At 32.5% G+C, this 26626-nt stretch overlaps 1 protein-coding gene and 1 pseudogene across 1 annotated transcript in view; both read left to right on the top strand.

Annotated features, from left to right (window-relative positions):
- Positions 1 to 26626, top strand: part of CSMD3 (CUB and Sushi multiple domains 3) — a 1093095-nt gene that overhangs the window by 820232 nt on the left and 246237 nt on the right. Inside the window, exons 29-31 of the mRNA XM_033126920.1 lie at positions 633 to 771; positions 4311 to 4498; positions 16627 to 16821. Of these exons, the coding sequence (XP_032982811.1) occupies positions 633 to 771; positions 4311 to 4498; positions 16627 to 16821 (522 nt within the window). The remainder of the gene's footprint in view (positions 1 to 632; positions 772 to 4310; positions 4499 to 16626; positions 16822 to 26626) is intronic.
- On the top strand, positions 16993 to 17928 carry LOC117034171 (28S ribosomal protein S31, mitochondrial-like; annotated as a pseudogene).

Below are 26626 nucleotides of genomic sequence, written 5' to 3'. Positions count from 1 at the left end.
GAGGGTAAGGGGGATCAAATATATGGTGATGGAAGGAGAACTGACTCTGGGTGGTGAACACACAATGGGATTTTTAGATGATGTAATACAGAATTGTACACCTGAAATCTATGTAATTTCACTAACAATTGTCACCCCAATAAATTAAAAAAAAAAAAAAGGTACCAGGGAGGATGTGAAAATGAGCCAAATAGCTCACTTATCATTCTATTTATTATTTGAGGTTTTGTTTTGCTTTGTTTTGTTTCTTACTTTTCTCATAAGCTTCAGATTTTTTTTCTTTTTTTTTCTTTTTTAGTAAACATGGGGAAACCGTCTCTACCCCTCTTCTCAATGCTTTCCTTGTACATGAAAAAAAATTTGTAATAGAAAGGGAGATAAGTATATATGTATTTTTTTCATGTCTTTTGAAGCCAGTAAAGGAGCTAAATTCAATACATTCATATACTATGTAAGTATTTAATAGTTTAATGGTCTTTCTTGAAAAACAAGGCAATATGCAAGCATGGAGTGGTATAAAAAGTCAGGTCTGTACAAAACCTCCTAATCCTTTTCAGAAAACTTTTTTTACAAATATGGATAGCTGATAATTTTTATTAATCACTTAATGGGTTTTCTTTGTTTGTTCACAGCACCCTGTGGAGGCAATTTAACAGGATCTTCAGGCTTTATTCTTTCGCCAAACTTCCCTCACCCATATCCCCACAGCAGGGACTGTGACTGGACCATCACGGTCAACTCAGACTACGTAATCTCCTTGGCATTTATCAGGTGAGTGCCTGAAAAATCTTTTTGCCATTTGCTTTAGTGTTTGCTTAGGCAAATTTTTATTTCTATACATGACATTTTTATTATTGTTTACTAATTCCAATACTAATACTTTGCAATCAGCTGTTTACAAATCCTTGTATAATAGCAGAGAAGCCAGTGCAGTTCTGAAGCTAGTGGGTGAGCATCTTCAACAGATTCCAGTGTAAAGGAAATACGTTAATGATCCAGTGGTTTCTAGACTCTCATGAAACGTGATCTCTTTATAACCTTTCCTCCCTCCCTGTATTTACCATCCCTGCTTCAAAAAATTCTTTTTTCCTGAACTTCACGATTAAAAGGTCAGTACTTCAAGGATTTTTTTTCTCCCATATGTGCACCACTCAAAATCTTTTTGAAGCTTCTAAATATCCACATGTGCAGCACTGCCATTGGGTTTGGGAAGATATATAGTCTACTTACCACCTTTTCTGGTGGTCTTATTAAATCAAGCTGACAAAGAAGAATTTAATGGACAATTTCTGAATTTCTCAGCAGAACTTGTTTTCATGATAGAACTTTCCATGGGAGCGTTTTAAAATTTATGTTTGTTGTTTAGCCCTAATGGCAGGGTTAGCTCGGAACTGCAGTAGTGGAGGATGCAGCTTGTTGTGTGGGAAAGAAGACAGCTGAGTTTGAGTCCTAGCTCTGCCCCTGTGATCTGAGTTACTTTGGGTAAATTATTTGATTATACCTGTGTTTTCTCACATGTAGCTAACAGCTGTTATCACAAAACCTGGCCTGTCTCTTCCGCTTAAGATTTCAATGTGAGTGTTAGGTACCAGCAAATCAAAGAATTCCTAGTAGAAATGTTACTAATCTTTAGTGTCCAAGGCTGATGTTCATGCACGATAGTAACACAACCCCTCTTTCTCCTGGTGTGTTAAAGCTACTTGGTATTTATGTAAAATATCAACCTGAAATATGCATTTTTTCTAATATATTGAAGCTAGATTTTTAAAAAAATTACACAAAAGATAGTCTGAACCCATGAAAACTTTAAAAAGTATAAATATGTGGAATTTTTATTTCTATAATTTGTAGCATTACATTGATAATCGGCAACAATAAAGCAACAATGATGATAATGTTAGTTATATGCCAGGAACCAGTTATAACACGACTTCCTGAGATCTGTATTACTACTATTCCCCTTTTTTTCAGTTGAGGAAATGCCGATACTGACATTAGAAATGATAAAATGTATGATACAGTGCTCAGTTTACTTATAAAGTTACTCTAGTGAGAAAATGAGAGATAGAAGAGCATATTACATGAAGTGCATGACCTAAACTTGATTTCCAGCTATGTGTCATTGCGTGACCATAAGGAGACCAATGACAGTTCGGGGCCTTTGTGTACTCACTGGGACAATAGAAATGATAACCCATTCCTTATACCACAGGATTATTGACAAGACTATGTTAATATTTATGAAAGCGGCTTGTAAAATAGAATACACTATTCGAATGTACTGTCCAGTTTTCAGGAAAAATAATCATTATATATATTGCAAAGATTCTAAGATTTCCTAGGAAAAAGAACTTTTTTTGTTTTATTATCATTTTGAAAGAAGTTACAAATCAATATTTTGAAGTTTTTGTTTAACCCCAAGGTAGAATTAAAAAGAAATGCACTGCAATCCATTGTTAAGTAGACATTTGGCCTGCCAAGGATCATGCATACTGCTATAATATATCACTTACAAAGCACTCGTTTCTAGTGATTCTTCCAACAGTGAGATAGATAAGGAAGTTGTAATTCTCATGAAATCTTAATGTTGAAAGAGATGAAGTTCAGAAAGGTTGTGTTTTATCGCAGGCCAACTGTACCATGTTTCCCCGAAAATAAGACCTAGGAGGACAATCAGCTCTAAAGGGTTTTTTGGAGCAAAAAGTTAATATAAGACCTGATTTTATTTTACTGTAATATAAGACCGAGTCTAATATAATATAATATAATATAATATAATATAATATAATATAATATAATATAATACCATGTCTTATATTAATTTTTGCTCCAAAAGATGCATTAGAGCTGATTGTCCGGCTAGGTCTTATTTTTGGAGAAACATGGTACTAAATAAAGAAATAAGGCTTTATCCTCAGATTTCTGCTATATTACAGCAAAATTTACCAAAATTTAGGCCTCATATTCACTGAAAAGTTTAAGAGCAATGAATTGAATTAGACTTGTGAAACTACTGAATAAGTTAAAACAAAATATAAAAATTTTTTCACGTTACAGTTTCTTATAAATGGAAAGGTTGGGTATCTCTGAATTATCCCAGTCTTTTTCCACCACATTTTATGTACAAGTAAGCTAGCTGGATTCCTCTTCCTTATACACACATAAAAGATTAGAATTGTTGTGGAAACTTAACGTCTTTAAATCCAGTATATTTGGAAATAATATCTCTTACCTAACAAGTTTCTTACTTAGATGCAGTGATGATAAAATTTGACAAAATAATTTCTATTCTGATGGATGTTCTTCAACAATGACAAGCTTTACTGGTTTTATTTGTTGACTTTTTTTAATGACCCAATTGATGCCATTCTTTCCTCTGCCACAGTATGAACTAGGTAATAGACAAATGATTGCATGTCTTCTGCCTCCAAAATATGTAAGTTTTATAGTCATTATGGGACAATTTTCATAGTTTTGAAAGTTGTTAAGGCAAGTTCCTTATGCAAATTATGCAATATTAAGATATTGATTTGAATAATTTACATGCTAAAATGTCCTTATTCACACATTATTTAATTTTGACAAATAGTGTATTGGTTTGATTTCTCCTACATTAAATTCTAAAAGAAGAAACTATATTTACTTTCAGGAAAAATAATACCTAATACAATGTGCAGTGCTTCATTTGAGTAATTTAAATGCAAATTCTGTATTTCAAACTTCTGTTTGAATCAAATATGCAGAGTAGAATTTTAAAACAGCAAAACTGCTTATAAATTTTGAAATTTAGGGCAAATAGTACCATTGACAAAGAAAGAGTTTGCATTTTCTGATGCAAACTATGTGAATGAAAAATTTTAACAATAGATATTGTCCTCCGCATTTTTACTGACATAAAGTAACTTACATAAGGATATATAGCTTAAGAAGGGGAGAAGCAAGGCTTGAACCTACACCTCTGACTGCCAATCCTATATACCCTTTCACCAATTAAACTGTCTGCGTTAACAATCATTTGTATTCCCTGTAGACACAATGCCAACTTAAAAATATTTGAAAATATCAAGATGTATTTTTTTTTTCCCACGACTGATTTGATATTCATATTCAGTGTGTTATTGCCAGGCAATTTTTTGGATTAACTTATTTTGACAGAATCCGTTGTTATTTTTAAAGACATTGAATGAATCAATATGTAATTATATGACTTCAGATTATTACCTTAACAATAACCATTCCACTACTCTCTCTCCCTTTTTTTGTTTTCTGTTTTTTGTGTGTGTGTTTGTGTTTCTTTTTTTAATTTTCAGTTTTAGCATAGAACCAAACTATGACTTCCTCTATATATATGATGGACCAGATAGTAATAGCCCACTAATTGGAAGTTTTCAAGACAGCAAGTTACCGGAGAGAATAGAAAGCAGCTCAAATACCATGCATTTGGCTTTTCGGAGTGATGGTTCTGTTAGTTACACTGGATTTCATTTAGAATATAAAGGTAAATATGAATATTTGATTATAACTGCATGATTTAAATTGTGAGTATTTTATACAGGAGGATGATTTTGTATTGGCCATTGTCAGTGGTTAGTTATATGTGCATTTCTTAGTGCAGCCTACCTGCAATTCATCTCATGAAAGAGCTCCCACTGTAGACTTTTTCTATCAGTGAGAAGGAAATTAACATTTCCCTAATTACTACCAAAGGAAATGTATCAGCAAACAAATTAGCAATTTAGTAGAGAGTTGGCTGAAACCACAAGATATTAAAAAAAAACACACAAAAACTCATTTTTGTGAAGCTGAAGATTCAATTAAATATCTTTTATTCAGAGACTACTCACAGTGATAAAGAGAACAAAGTACAGTGATAATTATATTTCAGAAAATGTCTAAAGATATTTAAATGTGTCAATATTTAAAGTAGGGAGAATAAAATACAGCAAAAAATATAATATTTTTGCATTTAAATGAATCAATATTACAATGCCTGTGGATGTTTATAAATATATTTTTCTTAAGTTTTATACTCAAGGACTATAAGAACAAATTAGATCCTAGTTGTTTAAAGTTAATTTTTTTTTTCATTAATTGAGTCCATAAAGGACATACTGATAATTCATCTCAAGTTATCAACTAAGTTCTGAAAGTACATATTTTTGCATTTGTCATGGGATGAGGGGTTTGTTTCTTCAGAGCTATCAAAAGAAATCAGGATAAATTCCACAACTTCACATAGCGTGTGTTAAGGAAGGCTTTTTTAGGGAAAGGAAAAATTCACAAGTCAGCAAGATACAGATGCTTAGAGCCCTCCAATATCTCCATCATTCCTTGGAAATGCATGCCAGGGCCAAGGCATCTGCTGGATATGGATGTGGTGTGGATTTCATCCCAATAGTAAGATTGAGAACTTTATGGGTCTCTCACCTGAAAGAGCAAAGTAAGAAAATGGCCTTTTAGTGGGAGAATATACACGTTGCTTGATACCAGACAGTGAGCATTTGGGGTACCAGTATTTATTGGGGCTGTCTGCAAATGCTAGCTGCTCCAAAAATGGGGAATCCTGGGGAAGCTTCAACCTTGTGATTGTGGACTAGGAAGCATTGCTCTTATGGAAAGTTGAACTTAAGCACTCTTATCAATTTATTTAATTGAAAGAGGCTCCCCACATTCTATCCCAGGATCCAGCTAGCTGGCAATCCAGGCAAACTACAATGAGCATACAAGTTTTAGATTGCCCTACTTTTTTCATGACAGTACTCTCCTAACTCTATTTGGTGCATATGTTTCCCATCTATGTATACTTGTATATATTTTTATATTTTCCATCATATACATATCCTTCATCCTATTTTCATAATTTTTGAAATTTTCTTCATGTACATATACTTGTGAAAAATTTTCCCTTTACATTGTTTTTGATATTTATCAATTATAGAGACATGTAGCTTTAGTTTATTAATTTCTTTATGATATTCCATCATATGACTGTATCACAGTTAATGTATAAATTATTCTGATAGACAATTATTAGGTTGGTGCAAAAGTAATTGCGATTTTTACAATTATTTTTAACCTGTTATACAGCAATTACTTTTGCACCAACCTAATGTGTTTCAGTTTTTCACTACCAGAAATGAATCACGATGAAATGAACATTCTTTTACCTGCCTTCTTGAATTTGTCCGTGAGAATCTCTCTATGATACCTATATACCTAGAAGTGGGATTATTGGTCAAAGGGTATGAACCTCTTGAATCTAACTCTGTATTTCCAAAGTACTCTCAGAAGAGGTTTACCAACTTATATTCTCTGCAGCAGAGGAAGTGTTTCAGAAACTCCACTCTTTTTTATTGAGATACAATTCACATATATAACATTGTATTAGTTTTAGATGCACAACATAATGATTTGATATATGTATATATTGCAAAATGATTATCACAAGTTTAGATAGCATCCATCACAACACATAGTTACAATTTTTTTTCTTGTGATGAGAACTTTTAACATCTACTCTTTTAGCAACTTTCACGTATACAATAGAGTATTAACTAGAGTCATCATGATGTACATTATATCTGTAGCAGGACTCATCTTATGACTGGAAATTTGTACCTTTTGATCACCTTTACCTATTTTACCCACCCTGGCCTTTGGCACCCACCAATCTGTCCTCTGTATCAATGAGTTTGTTTTGTTTTCATATTCCATATATAAGTGAGTTTATACAGTATTTGTCTTTTCTGTCTGACTTATTTCACATAGCATAATGTCCTAAGGTTCATCTGTGTTTTCACAAATGGCAGGATTTCCTTCTTTTTGTGGCCAAACAATATTCCATTTCATATGTGAAATATATATATATTCCATATAAAATATATGTATATATACATATATATGTACATATATACATATATTTTATATATTGTAAGATATATATCTATAATATATATCATATATACACATATATAATACATATATATATATCACAATTTATTCATGCAACTGTCAATTGGCACTTATGTTTTTAACATGTCTTGGCTATTGTGAATAATGCTATAGCTAACATGGAGGTACAGATATCTTTTTAAGATACTCAACATTTTTGGAAAACCCACTGAATTTTTACACTTGAAAGTTGTCAGTCTTATGGGTTTAAATGTTATCTCATTGTCGTTTTTATCGCCGTTTCCCTTATTACTATTAAGTTGAGCACTGTTTTCCTTTCATACATACTGAGGTTTTATTTTTGTAAATTGCATATTACCATTGTCACACATTTTTCTAGCCATTTGTCTGTTTCTTTTATTTATAGGAAATCTTTTTAGTATTGTGAATATTATACCTTTGTCTGTTATCTACGTGGTTGTAAATATTTTGCCACCATCTTTGGCAAGTGATTTCACTTTATTTCTGGTTTCTTTTGCTGTACAAAAGTTTGAAAAACAATATCGATAGTTAATCTTTTCTATTCTTCATGGTCTGTGCTTTTCATGCCTTGATTAAAAAATCCTTCTTTATTATGATGGTCATAAAAGCATTTTCCCAAACTTTTTCTAAAGTTTTACAGCTTTTCACTTTTAAAATCTTTCATGTATGTGGAGTTTATTTTTGTGTAAGCTAGGAATCCAATTTTGTTGTTTTTTTTTTCCATATGGACAATTGTCCTGAAACCATTTTTTGACAGATAATGCTATTGCTGTCAAATATCAAGTATCCGTATGTCTGCTTCTGAATTCCCTATTCTGTTTCATAGGCCTATATTTCTATTTCCAGGCCATGACTTCTCTGAATTTTACTACAGTAGCTTTAAAGTAAGTCATGATATGAGATAGGCAGAGTACACCATCTTATTCTTCTTCAAAATTGTCTTGGTGTCTATTAACCTTTTGAACTTTTGATTTGATTTTTAAATTAAGCTTGTTCCACCTGTTGAATTTGATTGATACTGGATTGAATTTATAAATTATTTGGGAATAAAGCGAGTATGTGTATTTAATCTTCCATCCATAAATATGGCACATCTCTCAGTTTACCTGTGTCTTTTAGTAGTGGTTTATGATTTTCTTTGTAAAAGTTTTCTCATTTAAATCTTTAATGTCTTATAGTTTTCATTGTAATTAAGAAATCATTTTATTGTTAGGTTTCACTCGTTTTTGCTAATCATAAGGCCACAATAAATTTTTGTAATTACCTAATATCTACCAAACTTGCTTAAGTCTTTCATTAGTTATTACAATTTTTGTGGAGTTTTTTGTATTTTCTATGCAAACAGTGACTGTTCTGTTTTTCTTCTAGTCTGTACATATTCCCCCCACTGCCCCTTCCTTGGCTCAATACTCTGGGTAGGAACTTCAATACTATGTCAGACTGAAACAGTGACAGCTCTCATCCTGTGAAACTGCTGATTTGAAAGAGAATGCATCTAGTGATTTTACATGTGATGCTTCTTATTGGTTAGGAGTAATGTTATAAGGGCTAACATTTTTAACTCATTATAATTTACATATGAATATTACTTACTTCTATGGGTGAAGAACTTTGAGCAAATAAGTTTAAGTAATTTGCCCAAAGTCATATGGCAGAGCTAAAATTTGATTCAGAGTGAACTTGAGTTCACATTCTTATTCCAAATGTTATACTACTTAGATATATGCTTTATAAACCATGGGAAGTTCCCTTCCATTCCTAGTTAACTAAAAATGTTTAATGATGAATGGAATTGAATCTTATCAAATGCTTTTTTATCAGCTATGGAAAATATCATGCACTTTTCTTTTGTGAAGCTCTTAATGTTATAAACTTATTATAGTTTTGCTAACATTAAAACATCTTTATATTGGTGGGATACACCAGTTTGTTCATTGTTTGTTGTTTTTAATATAGTTTGCAGATTTCAGTACACTGAATGTTAGATTTCTATAATTATGGTACGTAATGTCATGTGTGTATTACCTATTAAAAATGTGAATTATCATTGCTTTATTACCATGAGTTTAGTCTATAACTTTCCTTTCTTATATCGACCATGTCTAGTTTTGATCATGATTATACAACTGCCTAATTTGGGGAATGGTCTCCCTTCTCTAGTATGGTTTGTATAAAATAGGGACCATCTATGTCTTAAATGTGTACTAGAAGTATATAAAACTATGGGTTTAGTGATTTGATGCTACAGAATGTTAGTGGTTATAAATCTTTTCAGGTTTTTTTTTTATTTCACCTTAGATTTTTAAAATTCTTTTTCTGAGAATTAGTTATTTTAATCCAAGTTTTCAAACATATTGACAAAAAATGTTCACAGTATTCTCTTTGTTTGTTGGTATTTGTTTTTCATTTACATTGTCTAGTATTTTTGTTAATGTTGCTTTTATCTGTATCATCTCATATTTTCTCTAGATTTTTTTTCTAATTTATTGAAATAAATACTAGCTTATTAATTTTCAGATTTTTTTCCTTCCAATATGAGTTTTATGGCTATAAATTTTCCTCTAAGTATCACTTTAGCTACTTTGCAAAATATTTAATATAGAGAGATTTATAATCATTCAATTCTAAATTTTGTTCCAATTGCACTGCATTATGATTTTTTTATTTGCTTAAGAGTTAACTTAGAAATAATTTCAATCAATTTTAACCTACATTTAATTATAATTTCTAATTTACTTGTACTGTGGTCAGATATATATGATTCAAATTCCTTGGCACGTTCCAAGTTTTTTTCTGAGCTCTTCTATGGTCAATTTTTACACATGCCCCCTGACTCCTAGGAGAAAAGAGCATTATTTAAGTCACAGTTTTTATATATACCCATTAAATTATGTTCTCTAATTATATTTATCAAATACTTAATATCCTCACCATTTTAAAAGTAAGTCCTCTTGGTCTAGCAATTATTGAAATACTTGGGAAAATCTTTTACAATTTTTAACATTGCTTTTATTTTTCTTAAAATTTTTATTATTTCTGTTTTATATACTATGAGAACTTATTTTCAGGTACATATAAATTGTATATTTTTTGATGCTTTGAATTTAATCTATATTTATTTGCTTTTCTGATCTTATTTTGTGCTTTCTATTCATTTTGCTTTTTGTGTACTACTAGTTTCAAATTTTTCTCCTTTTATCAAATAATCACATCATTACTTGGTACTTTCTTGTTTATATATTTACTTGTTCATTTACTATATGCATCCCCATTTACTTCACTAACTCCCTACACATACCAAAATACAAGTTTCTTAAGATCAAGTATCCTGTTTATTCACATTATACAATGAGTGCCTTAGAATATTATCTACACATAGTAGTTGTTTGATAATTAATTGATTGGTTTTGAACAGCTTAAAGAGGTGTTTTCTGTTTTAAGTGAAATCATAATTAGAATCATAGAATAATAACATTATTGAAATATTAGAAACCTTACAGATAGATTCCTGTCCTGCATTTCATAAATGAGAACTTGGCTCTTTAGGAACAGCTACTTATAAGTCCAAATAGACAGGCTTATAAATAAGATCTGTTGGAAGGGGAGGGGAGAGGAGGAAAAGGGAGGAAAAGAGGAGAGTGGAGGGGAGGGAGAAGAAGGAAGGAAAGAAGGAAGGAAGGAAGGACGGAAGGAAGGAAGGAAGGAAGGAAGGAAGGAAGGAAGGAAGGAAGGAAGGAAGGAAGGAAGGACTGTAAGCAAGTCAGTAGAGCTATGTTCTATTGTGTATTAGTATTCAGTAAAACATTTCCAGATATCACTAGGACAGAAGATACAGGAAGAATGCCAGAAATATTACCATGCTCAGGGCAAACTGGAGTTAACCTCACAATTCTTTCTTTACATTACATTCCAGGTAGCCATTACTAAATCCATGCAATTACATACTTGAGATAAACCTAAGCCGTGTCAACTAAAAGCCATTTCTATTTCCCAGGTTGATATATTTCCATATCCTATTATTTCCAAGATTAAGGTTTATGTTGTCATAGGAAAAGGGCCACAAATGCAAACTTATTTAAAAGAAATATTATATACTTACTGTACTCTAGAAAGATTAGTTCTTTTTAATGCGTTATCACTGTCCTTCCCATGACCAGGAACACTTATAAACACAACAAAAATATTAAACCAACAGCATTATAAGTATTGCTATACCTATTTTACAAATGATAAAAGAATCAGATTGTTAAAATGAATTGCACAAGATGACAAATTAGTATTACCAATAAGACTGAAGGCAACTAAAAATAAAAGGGTAAAGGCAGAGAAAAATTTGTTATCATTTCATGAACTACAATCATTCTCTTTGGATCGTACCATTAATCTCCACCATCCTCAACCACTATACCAACACCCACTTACACAAAATTCCTCTACGAAGTCTTATTTTTATTCTCCATGTGCTATTTCTCTGCACTGCTAGTACCGAGTTCATGATACTCTCCTATCCAATCTAATTAAGTCTCTGGACTGGTCCTCAAAATACCCCTTCATGGGAAAATTACATTGTCCACTTCAGTGCCTCCAGGGTCTGTCTTTTCAGACTCCTTGTTTCCTATACTTATTTAAAAAAATGTTACCTCTTTAATTGTCTAGTTTCTTAAAGTTAATAAGGTAAAATTGTCCTTATGTTTAACTCTGGCTCACACAGACAACTATCTCAGAATTTTCAAGAAAACACGTGTACCCTAAAATGAACTGATATATACAGGGAGGTCCTGGATAGTAAAACTGTTTCCTTTGTCATTTGTCACATATGTTATATAGCTTGACTTACGTATGTTCATTTCTGTTAGCACTGGAAAAGTACAGCTTTTAAGTCCTGACTCACTCTGTATAATGGTTTTAGTGGGCATTTAAGTAAAAAGCCACAGGTCTGGCACTGACCACCGTGACAGCTCACACCAGAGTCTAGTTGCTGTTACTTGCCTGTCTGTGCATTTCCCCTTTAAAGGTAAAAACTGAATCTTATTTCTGTTGGTGTGCAAGTACACAGTAGTTGTACAAAGGATTTGAACACTGAATGAATGTTATATTCAAACATCACAAAAACACAAGGCCACTCACGTGGACTCTGGAAGGAATACCACTTTATGAGTACATAAAACAAATAGTAGAAATGCTCCAATATTGTTGACAATAGTAAATTGGAACAGAGAAGTAGAAGTTTGGAGGTAAGGGGAAGGTGTTTTGCTAATTTAAAAACAATGTCCTCAAAGTATTTAAATCAGATCTAGTCTCCATTTATCTCCTTATAATTTCAGTGAAATACAATATTAACAAATTTACAATTGAATAAATATTTAGAGTTTAAGCAGTGCTCTCATTTGCATTGTTTTACTATTAAGAGCATTTTAGATTATAATGTTAATAAGTTTGTCTTAAATATTTATAATCATAATAGGTATACAAATGGGACTCATGTAGTAGTAATATTTGTATTCTTTTAATAAATTACATTGATTTTCGATGAAGGAGAGAGAATATACAGTTTTGTGCTACTGAAAGGGAGCTAGTTGGTGCTTTAGCTGGCAGAGGATGTAAATTTATAGGCACCAGTATGTACAGTGAAAAACTTAAGAAGGGTAGTTTTATGTGCTATAAATTAGCCAAGAACCTTAAAAGTATCATAAGTTACTTTCTAAATTAACCTATAATTTTAAAGTAAGACATAGAGCAATGTATTACATTTCAACTTTCTGGGGAAAATCATTTAATGTTCATGGTAGCCATATTTTCCAAAATAAAAGAACTATGTGTAGGTTTATATTTATTCTCACAAAACACCCTGGGAGATCTGGCCCTATGTGAACTCTGAGATTTCCAATAGGGAGGGCTTCTTGGGACTGCATATGATTAGATAAGAGGGACAATCATGCATACACAATTAGAAGGGAGCTTATTCTTAGTTGTTGAACTCATGCTAGCAGGTTTATGCCCATCTACACATGTACACTATTGTGGAAATAATAGGCAGTTGGATATTATGTACTTCAGTCACCTCTCAAAACCAAAATAATACATAACTAATTTTAATCATCCAGAGAATGAAATTATTGATAATAATGATCCCTTCGTGAATGTATGCTTATATGTGGAAATAAACTTTGGAAAGAAAATTCTATTAATAGTAAAAATATTTATGGTTCTTATTAGCCCAGAAAACATTTAATTGTAAATCAATCACTACGTATGAATTAAACAAGCACTATTTAGTTATCACTATGCCTGGTACAAAGTATGATAAAACCTTTCTAACGCTATAGATATGATACTTATTATGTATATTGGCATCTATGTATCTTTATGAATAAAATAGAAACAAAAGCATAGTAAAGCTTTAATTTTTCCAATGGAATCTTCAAGGACATTTTTCAGTCCTCTACTGTCCAACTTATTCATTAAAATAAGCATTAAGTTATTTTAAATTTATGCAGACAAATTCTGAAAAATAAATGTTTTATAAAAACGAAAAACAAAAGGTCAGAAATAAAATATAAGTATTATTGCTATGCTCCCTGCTATCTCCCAGCAGACATCTAATGTAACTTATTTGCAATTAATTAAAAAAAAATAATTGTAAAATATAAATCTGCCAATAAATATAATCATTATTCAAAAAAAAAACTTATTTGGAGAATATAAGGCAAGGGACTCTTTTTACCTACGGTCTATTCAGTAAACAAACTACTATTAAGGCAAACAAAACTAATTATCCATAAAAAAATAATGCTATCAACTTGTCTGTTCCACAATTTAAAGGAATAAAAAATCACCTTTCCACCTACCGCCTAGACCTTTATATAAGGATTCTCCAGGTGTTTTCAAAAGTTCCACATGTAACTGCTATGATATACATGGAAATAAACAAGGACAGTGTTATTCATAGAGAGCTATTCACCAAGGATTTAAAGTAGTACGTAAACATAACACTGACATAAATGAATCCTTTCAAAAGGAGACTAGCAATATAAAACAATTGCATAGGAAAGATTTTTAATTCGTTGACCATATTTTCCTTTCCTCAGAAGGTAGAATGTTTGAATTATAGATTCACTCGTATGTCACCGAAACTTTTGGGAAAACTTAAAGAGGAAAAAAGCAAGCTTTTCAAAAGTTGAGTATTAGGCTCTTCAAGTTGTGGAAGAGATTAATTCTTTTAAACAGTACTTTCAAGCCTTCCTTTTGCCTTAAGGGATTTAGCTCAGTTTCATGAAGGCTAGCTGAAAATGCAAGGTTGCTGTTCTACCTAAAAATTACATTGTGTTTTCCTGTTTGTTTAAGGAAAGACGCAGTGTGTGGTTTTCTTCTTAAAAATAAACCCACCAACTCCTGCAACACTAAATCCCCAATTTTATTGACCAAATTTAGTATTCACCCTGCTGGGTTTTTCCCAAAAACAGTGTTGTTTGAATATTTTATCTGGGTAGGAATACGGTTCCTTAGATTGGGAAGCAATTTTTATAGTGAATTCTGAATATAATTGATGGGGTGCAAATTGTGTGTGTGTGTGTGTGTGTTTGTATACACGTGTACATGTACTTGGGAGAAGATCAAGTTATTTAGCTTTGTATTGACATTCTGGAATCTGATTTATCGAACTAGCACACTCTAGCATACCTCTTCCCCCACCACCCCCCAGCCCCTCATCTCTTTCACCTAGCCAGCTCATTATCTCTCAAGACTCAATTTAGATGTCAATTCTTCAGGAAAGCTCCTGGATGCTTCCCCTTTTGCTGTACTCATCATAATTACAAGTTCGTAATTAATATAATTCTTAATAGACTATAAATTCCTTGATTGCTAGAACATTTTCTGATTGTCCATTGTTGTATTTCCAGAGTTAGTTGGGTAGTGGCTTTTAAGTATTTGTTGGAAAGAAAGAAAGTGGACTTCATTCCTCGAATATTCCATTGAAATCATTTAAATATTTGGTTCCACCATTTCCTCTTTAGTTGAATTGGGATAAATCTTATATAGTAGTCTTCCTAAAGCACAAACTTCTCATTTCCTATAAATGTTGAAGTACTTTGAACTCTGCAAGCTTTTATGAATGGAAAATATATGCTATGTAGTCTTACTGTTGTAGTTAATCAAATTTGGATATATTAAAGTAATATAAATTCTGTAATAGCCAAACACCAATGATGCCATGAGTCATATCCAGAGATATACCCATCTCCTGACTTCCCATTAAGATAAGATAAATTCTAAAATAGAAAATCACATTTGTTATCCTGAATTTGCGATGGTCCTCACATTGCACATTTCTCTATTATTTCTTAAGTAATCTATAATAATAATAAAATGTAAATACTAAAGTTATTACCCAGATCTGTTAACAACAAAGTTCGCAAAACGGATAAACTAGTCTTTCGATGTCTCTACATAATTTCAAAATATTCTGTCAGTGTCTTTAATTCACTGTCTGGCTGCACAGAAAATAGTTCCATTGTTGTGAATGGATTTTAATTTTCAAATTGTCTGGTACTGTTAGCTTTGACACAGAGTCTGTCCAAAAAGATACTGGTTTGGAAATTGTGTAGCTATTTTCTAGTGGACAGACCTCTCATAGAAACGTGGGAAATAACTAGAGCAGGTACATTAGGAGAAATGTTCTCAAGGCAAAGAAAAAGAGTCTTTTGCTTTCCTCTTAGTGGTGAACTGAGCTGAGCTGAACACAGGCAATGGTGTCATTTCTCATTTCAGTCACGTGGAATTGGTCTATTTTATTTGGGGTATGATCTTTTAAATAAAGAAATATTAAATAAGAAAAGAAATCCTCCTTTTTAAAATAAACTCTAAAATCCTATGTTTGACTATATACTGCTGTGTTTCCCTGAAAATAAGATCTAGCCGGACCATCAGCTCTAAAGCGTCTTTTGGAGCAAAAATTAATATAAGACCCAGTCTTATTTTACTATAATAGAAGACCGGGTCTATAATATAATATAATATAATATAATATAATATAATATAATATAATATAATATAATATAATACTGGATATAATATAATATAATACCTTGTCTGATATAAGACCGGGTCTTATATTAATTTTTGCTCCAAAAGACGGATTAGAGTTGATGGTCCGGCTAGGTCTTATTTTCAGGGAAACACGGTATATATATATATATATATATATATATATATATATATATGGTGCCAAAACTATATATATACAAGTGGACATTTTGATCAGTGTTTCTTAAGCAGTAGTTTGCCGCAATCAGAAGTGTCTGGACACTGATGGTAACCACTTTGAGCACCTCTTGTAATTGCAGAAGTAAAATGTGACTTGAATTTATCTTTTATTATGGGTATTTATTGACTATTACATTTTTAATAGTTTTTTTTCTTTCTTAAAATGTGTGTACATTTTTTTGACACCCTCTGTATATTAGATGCCAATTTTAAAGAGAATACCAATGCAGAATTTTATTCTGTTACTAATCAATGTGAATTAGCAAAATGTCAGATATGGTTAAGGACTACTTTGTACTTTGAGCACTCAAACAGAGGCGGGAAGGGTGCTGGTGCTTTCCATGAAGAGATAGAAATGAAGAAATCTTAAAGCTTTCAAAGAAAACATTATTTTAAAACAATTCATTTTATATCAACACTGTTTTACAGCAAAACTCCGAGAGTCCTGCTTTGATCCAGGCAATATAATGAATGGCACCAGACTTGGAATGGATTATAAATTAGGGTCAACAGTCACCTATTACTGTGATGCTGGTTATGTTCTTCAAGGTTATTCGACACTCACCTGTATCATGGGAGATGATGGAAGACCTGGATGGAATAGAGCCTTACCAAGTTGTCATGGTAAAAAACCTATTTTTTTGGCTGAATTTTTATTATTAGAAAGAATCAATAAATGTTTAAGGTCATTTCTGTAGTTTTAAAAAAAATTAACCATTTAACATACAACCTACAAATGTGGTATAGCAATGCAAAGATTGTATCAAGGATTTTTAAATTGGATTCAATAAAAACATGGTTTTAGGAAAGTGCTTATATTCCCAGGCGTCTCTAAAGCAAGGTGCACATTCCAGGAGGCGAGCTCTCTGAGAATAGAGGTATTGCCTGTTCTGTTCATTTGTGTTCAGGACTTAGAGGATAAAAATACTGGCTGAATAATAAGAAACAAACGCACTGAAACTGAGATTTCAAAAAAAGTAAATAAATGCAGTAAGTTAAATGTTATCAAGAATTGGTGATACATTTTTATCTGAAATAAAGCTGTAGAATAACATATGTTTCTCCTAAGAATTAGGTTATCTAAAAGTGATAACCAAGTCAAAGCTGCTCACGCAGCTCCAGTAGCGCAAGGAAGACTCAAGGACACAGAAAGATAGAGAAAGACCTAAAACTAGTTTCAGAAACACAATATCAGATATGAGAGTAGCCATCTGGAGTTAGTAAAAAACCAATGCATCAGAATCAGTTTGACAAAGGATCTGACAATGACCTAGGCTATAAGGAGACCTCTAATCTTAGAAAAAGTCTTAGGAAAAAATACATTTAAGGGGAAGAGACTTAATATTTTTAATATTAAGGCAGTTATCAAAGAGATACCTGAAACAGAGATGTCACCTTCACTTGTGGTGTGGAATTGCTAGGCAGTTAGTTGCAGTAAATGAACAGCCCTTTTAGAATGGTTTTGAAGAGACGATCTAGCAGATGCAAGAGGGGAAACTATGGGAGTCCCCAGTTGACAATGAAGCAGGTTTTGATAGCAATTGTTCAGAAATTCATGAAGATGCATTTCTGGATGCACTCCTGGAAGATTTTCCAAAACAAGGACCAGTTCACCACTTCATGGAACTGGTGACCTGTGTCCATTTCAAAAACTCATATCTTAGTGTTAAACAGAAAGTCAAACACAGATGGTGTAGAAATTACTTTAATAAAAAATGAGACATTCTATAAAAGAAAATGGTATAGAATTCATAGCAAACCATGGACATTTTTATTTAAAGTTTTCGGAGATAGCTATTATAACTAAGTAAAATAATGTTATTAGAAAAAATAATACTTCATGCTCAAAAATCATGGAGGTGTTTGTATATAACTCTATATTTATCAGGATAGAGGTACAGTGGGGGGAAGAAGAAGTTCAGTAAGGAGAGAAAAACAATATCAGTATGGAAAGTTATCACAGATCCCTAGTCAGATGAATGATCCTACTGCATTGTACAAAATTGACATGGAGATGATATCATCTATGGCAGATTTTCCAAACTGGGTCACCACTAGTGAGTCATAAAATCAATTCACTGGGTTGTGACCAGCATTTTTATTATTGATATAAAATTTAATAAAATAAAAGAAAGAAAAAGAAAAATACATAATTCAAGCAACAAAGTAAGGATAAATCATTTTGTGGAAATTTATTCTGTTATATAGAGAGATAAATAAAATACAATTAATATACATATACCCATTTGTGTGTGCATGTAAGTGTCAATTTGTATATTTGCAATAATATAAAGAATATTTTTACTGTGATTGTCAGTGGGAAAAAACCCAACTCTGATCTGATGGTTAAAAGTATGGATACTTGGTGTCTGATAAATATGGTAATTTTTCCTTGATGTATAATGTATTCATGTGTTAAAATTATATGTATATAATTTCTGACTTAAACACAAGTCATTTAAATTTTCTAGGCTTATTGTCTCTCATCTACAAAATGGGAAAAATTGAAATTCTTTATTTCAAAATATTGTTATAAGAGATAAAGAAAAAGTAGATATCAACTAAATTGTCGTGCTGTTAATATTAGAATAGCTGTTTAATTGCTGGCTTGAATTGATGCTTTCATCTATCAGAAGATAAAGGGAATAAAAAGGGAAAGAATAACTATGAATTTAATTCTCCCAAGGAGAAAAAAAAAAAAGAAATTGATGGCATGGATGATTATAGGAAATTTAAGAGAGTGATTATATTGTCTATAATTTAGAGCCATATAAAAATCTGTTTGTAGCCAGAAACACATATTAAACTTAGAACAGCATTTTCCAAAATTTAATGTCAGTAATCATGAAGAAACCATGAAAAATTTCCATGGAGCCAGAGAAGAAATAACCAAAAATCCTGATGGAGAAAACTAAAAGCATACAGAAAACTATAGATAAAAAGGATAGGTGTTAAACAGTGGGATAAATGATTAAATAGATAGCTTTCAATGCCTTAGGTGGGAAAGACAAGAGTACAGACTATAGCATGCATTCACTAAGAATATACCTGTCTAAAATAATCCTATTCCTTTTTAATAGTTTCTATATTGGTAGGTCATAGCAACGTCAATTTCAGCAATATATATGATAATATATATGAAGACATTCATAATTTCATAATATATATGAAGACATTCTTCTGAACCAAAAATATTTCATGAGATCAATTATAGCCCAATTAAGTATAGTCCATTTTGGTTGAATAGTAATATGTACAGACAATATGGAGGGAAGAATAGACCTGAGTTCAAATCCTCTCACTGTACCTATGCTCTGAGACTAGCTGAGCCTTGATTTTTAGTCTATAAAACTGGGTAATAGTTTTATTTCAATAGGTTATTGTGAGGACTGCATTCATAAACACAACCCATATAGGGCCTAGTAAAGTTCCTAGCAAATACTGGCATGTTGATATATGTGGTTTCAACATGGTGTTCCAAAAGAAGCATAGCACTGGAAAACATGCCTTGCACGTTATATTTTAGTTGAACTAGTATATTTTTGTCATTTTAATATTAATTAAATCTAATTTATTAATGCTATTATATAGATACACATTCACCCACTCCTGAAAATAGCACAAGAGTTCAGTATTTTTAAATTTCTTAAGAGAGAAAAAACTTTACCGTCAGTTACATTGGAGATCACTTGATTTTTAACCATAATGCCAAGACATAATTGAAATCAAATAACAGTTATTCAATGTATGCTTTAAGCTATTAGAAAAAATAAATAAGATATATTCATGTTAAAAATATGACCACACTGATAATTTCTGGTATACTGGGGGAGGGAGGAAAGCCCATGTTTTAGAACTAGATATGTTTAACTCTAAACAGTGAATTAATACCAAGAGAAAAGCTTGAGTCAGCTATGTGACCTTGTTCGATTTATTTATTTTGTATATTTAGCATTAGATAATATTGTGCAATTTGTGAAGTTGTTGGGAGAATTATATTAAATAACTTATTTAAAGCATTTGGGTCTGTGGCTGTTACTGTCACACAGTAAAGAAAGATTAATACATTTTAGTTTTTGGATCAGGTTGACATATACCTGTTTGTTTTCCCTCAGAGTTACTGTATAGAAATCCAAAATACACAGGACTGGCTGACTTTCAGATGTACTAATTTAATACTTTAAGTCAAAATTAGTGTGTAAAGCATGTACATTAGAGCAAGAAGGGTTTGTTGTTCATAAGGACATATATATATATATATATATATATATATATATATATATATTTTTTTTTTTTTTTTTAATTGGGGAATATTGGGGAACAATGTGTTTCTCCAGGGCTCATTAGCTCTAAGTCGCCATCCTCCATTCTAGTTGTGGAGGGCACAGTTCAGCTCCAAGTCCAGTTGCCGTTTTTTCAATCTTTTGCTGCGGGGGTGCAGCCCACCATCCCATGCGGTAATCGAACCCACAACCTTGTTGTTGAGAGCTCCTGCTCTAACCAACTGAGCCATCTGGTCTCCCGGGATAAATTATTTTTAATTAAGACAAATTTTGTATTTTTTACCAAAGTAAAATAGGCACGTGATAACGAAGAAAATAATACAGAACAGCTTCCCATTTAAAGCAATTTAAAGCGATGGTTATCTGCCTTACCCCCTTCCATTCTCCTATTCCTCAGCTAAGTTTTCTAATAATTTCTGTTTCTAATTGCTCTAGTGGCCCTCTCCATGACTCTGCATAACATAATGAAATTCTGATTCTTGATTCACCATCTCTAGATAATATCTATTGATTCCCTGATATAAAAGATCAAGAGTTGTGTCACATTCATGGCCCCTGTCTTCAATGTTCCAGAGTTATATTGTTTTGGGTTGTTCTAGTAAAATTGCCTCTGCCGTGTGTTAATTTGCTAATGCCTCTATTTCTAATTTCATCAGTGTTTGAGAATTAGGTTGCTAGTCTCTGCTGATTTTCATGCTAAGTCTTCTCCCACAGTAGGAATCCTGACTAAAGTTTCTGAGAACATGGGCAGGAAATTTGGACTGACTGGTAGGCTTTACTTTAGAGGACATTAAGTAGGGAGTTGGCTATTAAACTATGATCAAGAAGTGCCAAAACAAGGAAATACGGTTTTTATTTCCTTTTTTTTTCATGATAGTAAACACAACCATACTCTGAAAACACTTTAAATGCAACCATATATATTTTTTTCTTGTAATGTTGCTTTAGTCTCACCCAGAAGACCATAAACTCATGAAGTCTTGGGTTACATATTACTTTTTATTATGCAACATGTTAATTTATACAGGAAAGCTTTTAGTAAATATTTTTTTAACCTGAGCTGAACCATAAGAATTTACAAAGTTTGTTTATTTTAGAATATAGATTTTTATCATGGTTTAGGATTAAGTGTGCATTTTATTTCCGAAGAAAATGTTTTTAAGAGCTCATGTTGGACACTGGGAGATTATATTTGTCAGAAGTAGATCCAAAATGATAGCATCCTGTGGTAAGTCCTGCTCGGTGATGAGAAACCTTGCAGTTTATCTCATGAGAATGTCACATACATTAAATGATAGCAGAACAAGATATCTGTACCTGCAGTTCACTTTGTGATAAACAAAAAAAAAATGTTTAGAAAATAATTCTTCCCTTATTTTTCATGCTTTGAAAAGTATCTATTGAAACTCAGTTACTTTAGTTACTATAAACATACTGAAGTAGAAGTCATATACTCCGTAATCTGACTCAATATGAGGTAGAGGTAATAAAACACCAATAGTGCCAATTGCCATATTTTGCCCTTAATATTCATTATTTGATTGATTTCACCTAATGGCATTGCATTTGTTTATATAAACACACTTCTACCCTAATCTAGGATACTAGCCACCTCTTACCTCTTAACTCTGTCTGCCAACTAGTTCCTCTCCTTCCCTGTTTCCCCATTCTCTTCTAAATACAATAGGCTTGAAAGCATATGTCAGACTACATTGTATATTTACTCAAAACTCTCCAGTGGTTTCCTAAATTTGAATAAATGCCAAAGATCTTATAATGTAATACTCCACTTAATCTGCCTATACACACTCTGGCCTCTCTACTATTTATCTCTCTACTACACAAGTGGGCCACACTGGCCTCCTTGATCTTTCTTCAAAGCACTGCTCACATTTCTGCATCAGGGCTTTTGCACTCACTGTCCTTTCTGCTTGAGTGAATTTTCCACAGCTTTCTGGCAGGCTAGCTCTCTGACTTCCTTCAGGCATATGATCACTTGTCTTCTTGGTATAAAAAATAAATATTCATATTTACCCTTCCTCTGCTCCATAAAACTCCAAGGATGAAATCATATGTATCTAAAATTGAAACAATACACCCTGGGTAAAGGTATCTCTGATGTGTGTAAAAGCTCCAGTTATTTTAAGGCCTTAGAACATTGAAAAGTAAATCATTAAATGCAGGAGTACTGCTTACAATACCAATATAATATTATTTTTATTTTAATTATGGTAAAATTGACCATATACCACCGTGTTTGTCTCAGGTATACAACATAATGATTCGATATTTGTATATATTGTGAAGTGATCACCACAATAAGTCTAGTTAACATCCATCACCACACATAGTCACACACACACAAAAAAAGTTTCCTTGTGATGAGGACTTTTAAGATCTACTCTCTTAGCAACTTTTAAATATGCAATACAATATTATTAACTATAGTCACCATGCGATACATTGCATTCTCATGACTTATTTATTTTGTAACCAGGCCAGTGCGATATTCTTGATCTTTTCCATTGTCACAGCATACAGTGAACATATAATTGATAGATAATTATAATAATAAGACCCTAAGGATAAACATATTTGGACTGTTAAACAATCACTAGCTTGCCAATTATTATAAAGAAGAAATGGTATCATTCATTCCTTTTGTTGAGGCATTCAAAAGCACCAATTTTATGCCTGGTCCTGCACTAACTGTTAGGGATAAAACATGAATTCAGCATGGCTCCTGACGGTAAGGAGTTTACAATCTGATGAGATGCAGACAGTTAAGGTCAATTGCTAGAAATAAAAAGAGTACTGTGAGCACAGCATGGAAGTGCATCTGACCTAGTTACAAAGAGAGATCTGGGAAGTCTTCCTTATGAGAGTGATGCATGAACTGAATCTTAAAATTATAAATGAGAAGGAACCAGGTGAGTCATAAAGCATGAGGGGATGGTGTATTCACACCTATGGTTCAGCATATGTGAACATGTAGAAGCAAGAGTAAACAGGGAATTGTGGATAAAAATTAAAACAGCTCAACAGGGCAAGTGACTAGAGAGGAGAAATGATGAGAGGAAATAGTTTACCTGTATTGAGCACAGTTTGGAGTTTTATACCCAGATCATTTTATACCTCCCTACAACTCGGGGGGGTATAATATTGGCGAGTACTGATATTTTCCTTTTACAGATGAGGAACCCAAGACATAGAGAGAGGTTCAGTCACTTGCTCAAAGTCATACTTGCCCAATAGTCTTGTTTTGGAGTCCATGCTCTTAATCACTACCCTATAGTAGTGATCCTTCAAAGGACTGGTTAATCCTTCAAAGGACTTTATATAAATGTCTTTATGACTCTAGTGCCTAAGAGTACCTGACATATTTAAGTGAATTAAATGTTTCATGAATGGATGCATGGCACCAAGAATAAGTGGTGAGATTTAAGGTTCATCATTTATTTCTGAAATCTTCCTCCAGGCTAACTGTGAGAATTAAGGTAAAATCTATCGATAACTGATGAAAGTGTTTATCTGAAATGCATTTTTGCATTTCATTTGAAATACAACTTTGCACAGAGTACACATGCCTTAATAGATAGTCAGTATTAACTCAGTTCTTTTGAAAATCTGCAATATTATTTTAAATACCTGTGTTTCACTCATGTTAACATAAATCATAGAATCTGGGGAAGATAAAAAGAATTAAGTAACACAATCACTGATGACATATAAGTCTGTTCACACTGTAAAAACATAAATATATTATGATTAGACATCCAATAGTCATCTGGCACCATTCTTTGTTCAACTTCCAACTATATGTGGAATGATAAAAGCTTTTAAAAGGAGAGCCCTCTTACCCTATCAACTGAAGAGAAAGCTTTGAAACAAGCCAAAAATAAAATAAAATAAAGTATAAGTTCATTTTGTAATTATAGTTTTCCAACATTAGAGTTATCTCTGATTAGTAACCACATATGGCCTACTTTTAATGAAATCATATGTTGGACTGTGTGAAGAAATCAATAACTAAACTTTTATTCCTGATCTTCTGCTTAAAGTGCATAACTTGCCTTGAGCTAATTCCTTATTTCAAATCTTCTGGAAGTGTATAAATTTTTTTGAGCTGTGAAACAAGTCTAGGGTCCCATTCCATATAATTGTATATACAGATCATCTAGTTTAAAACTCATATACTGAACCATTAGCATTTGATCTCATTAAAATACATGATCTAACTCAAGCATGTAGATGATCATACAACAAAGACATAGTGGTAAAATATTTCTGCGTGTCATCAAATATCGACGTTTCATCACCTACACCTAGGAATTTTGTCCACAGACATAATATATAGATTACGTGTTAGACCCATGTTCTGCAAAGAACTGTACTGTATTTTGTATTGAAACAAGGTAGTATTGGGATAAAACCAAAGTATGTTTAACTTTCATATGATGGGAGAAAAGTATTATTTAAAAGGAAATAGGAATGGAAGCTGATGTTATTGAGCACCTGCTATTTTCCAGGCACTCTCATGTACATTATCACTCTAGTTGGCCTCTTGCCTGCTAGTCCAGAGAATCATCAACGTTGTTATAAATAAATCCCCGCTGCTGTGGATTCTGGAGCATATTATGTAGAATCGTCCATGTAAAAAGCAATTTGATTGCAAATCAATGGCTGTAATTCAGAGCACATTTTCTTGTGACCACTGACTTGGAATTCACATTAAGCCATTTTTGTTTTCCCTGCCTGTGGCATCTCAGTCACTACTCCTTATCTCCAGATGGGTAGTCACATGGCCTCTCATTGTGCAAAGATGCTCCCCTTCTCCAGTACCAGGAAGGCTATGTTTAAGTCCGACTTCAAACATGTGTTCCTAATGTGTTGCCAGGTGTTGCAGAAACACAGGGAAAAAAAGAAAAATTTATACAGAAAGTTGAATCAACCTAGTGATTCTCACCTTATAGATGAAGAAAGTAAGGTATGTAATAGTAACTATTAGAAGTCATGGTGTGATTCAAATGGGAAGGTAATACGTAAGACAAGAAGAGGTCTCAGGATAGCCAAATCTTTACTTCTGTTGGGTCAACAAAATTCTTACTAACGAAGTTCACTCCACAAAACCTAGAAGAGAAAGAAAGCAGTTTTATTATTGAAAAAGCTATCTGGAATACAGTGCATACTGCAGGCAGTCTGTGAAAGATACTACAGAGACCATGCAGAATCTCGGGCAAATTTATACAGTAAAAAAAAATAAATAAATAAAATAACACTTCTTTTATCTCCTGACACACCACTTGATGTACCTTGTCTCTTATATACCTTGTGAGTATACCTTGTTAAGAACCCTGAATTAATTTCAGAGATGTGTGTTTATAGTCAGAAGGCCAGCTTGCATGGTAAAATCAAAAGGTTGGTCCATTTCTTTAAGGTTTCAAGGAGACACCTTAAAGGAGGAGAGGGGAGATTACTGCTTCCCTCCTCTTTATTAAACACAGAAAAATTTCGTTTTACACTTACACCTTCGACCAGTGAACCATTCACTCCAAGATTCCAAATGGAGATATACACAAGAAAGAAGACAATATATAGAGCTCTGTGCACAACAGGGAATTTTGTTTCAAGTCCCAAAACAGAAATCTAGTGAATTACATTGAAACAGATGGGAAAGTTAGTGAGTAAATCTGAACCATATTTAGGCTATGGCTCTAAATAGCCCCAAGATTACTAAGCCAAACCTATGACTGGATATTTCTTCCCAAGTTTTAGGACCTTTCTAATTCAGGGAAGAATTGATCTGAGACAGTAGAGCAGAAAAGAAAGGGTCCTCCAGTAAAACTAATATTTTCCAGATCTCCTTAGATCAAAGCAACAATCTCTGAGGCAAATTCCCTTAAGGAAAAGAATAGACAGAAAATGACAAAGGGTTGTGGTTTGAGATGAATCTAATTAGAACAGGGGATCCTTTTTTTGTGTGTGCATGTGCACTCTTATGACCCAACGGACCTTAAAATCATCTTTTTAACTGTATAAAATCAAAGTACATAAGCTTGAAAGATAAACCAATTATACTGAAATATAGTTATCAAAGTATTTAAAAACCTATAATTAAAAAAAACAAATTTTTGATATAATGACTT

This window comes from Rhinolophus ferrumequinum, chromosome 14, assembly GCF_004115265.2.
Source record: "Rhinolophus ferrumequinum isolate MPI-CBG mRhiFer1 chromosome 14, mRhiFer1_v1.p, whole genome shotgun sequence".
NCBI classification, from domain to species: Eukaryota; Metazoa; Chordata; class Mammalia; order Chiroptera; family Rhinolophidae; genus Rhinolophus; species Rhinolophus ferrumequinum.
Note: the sequence above shows the minus strand (reverse complement) of the source record. Positions and strands in the feature narration are given on the sequence as shown.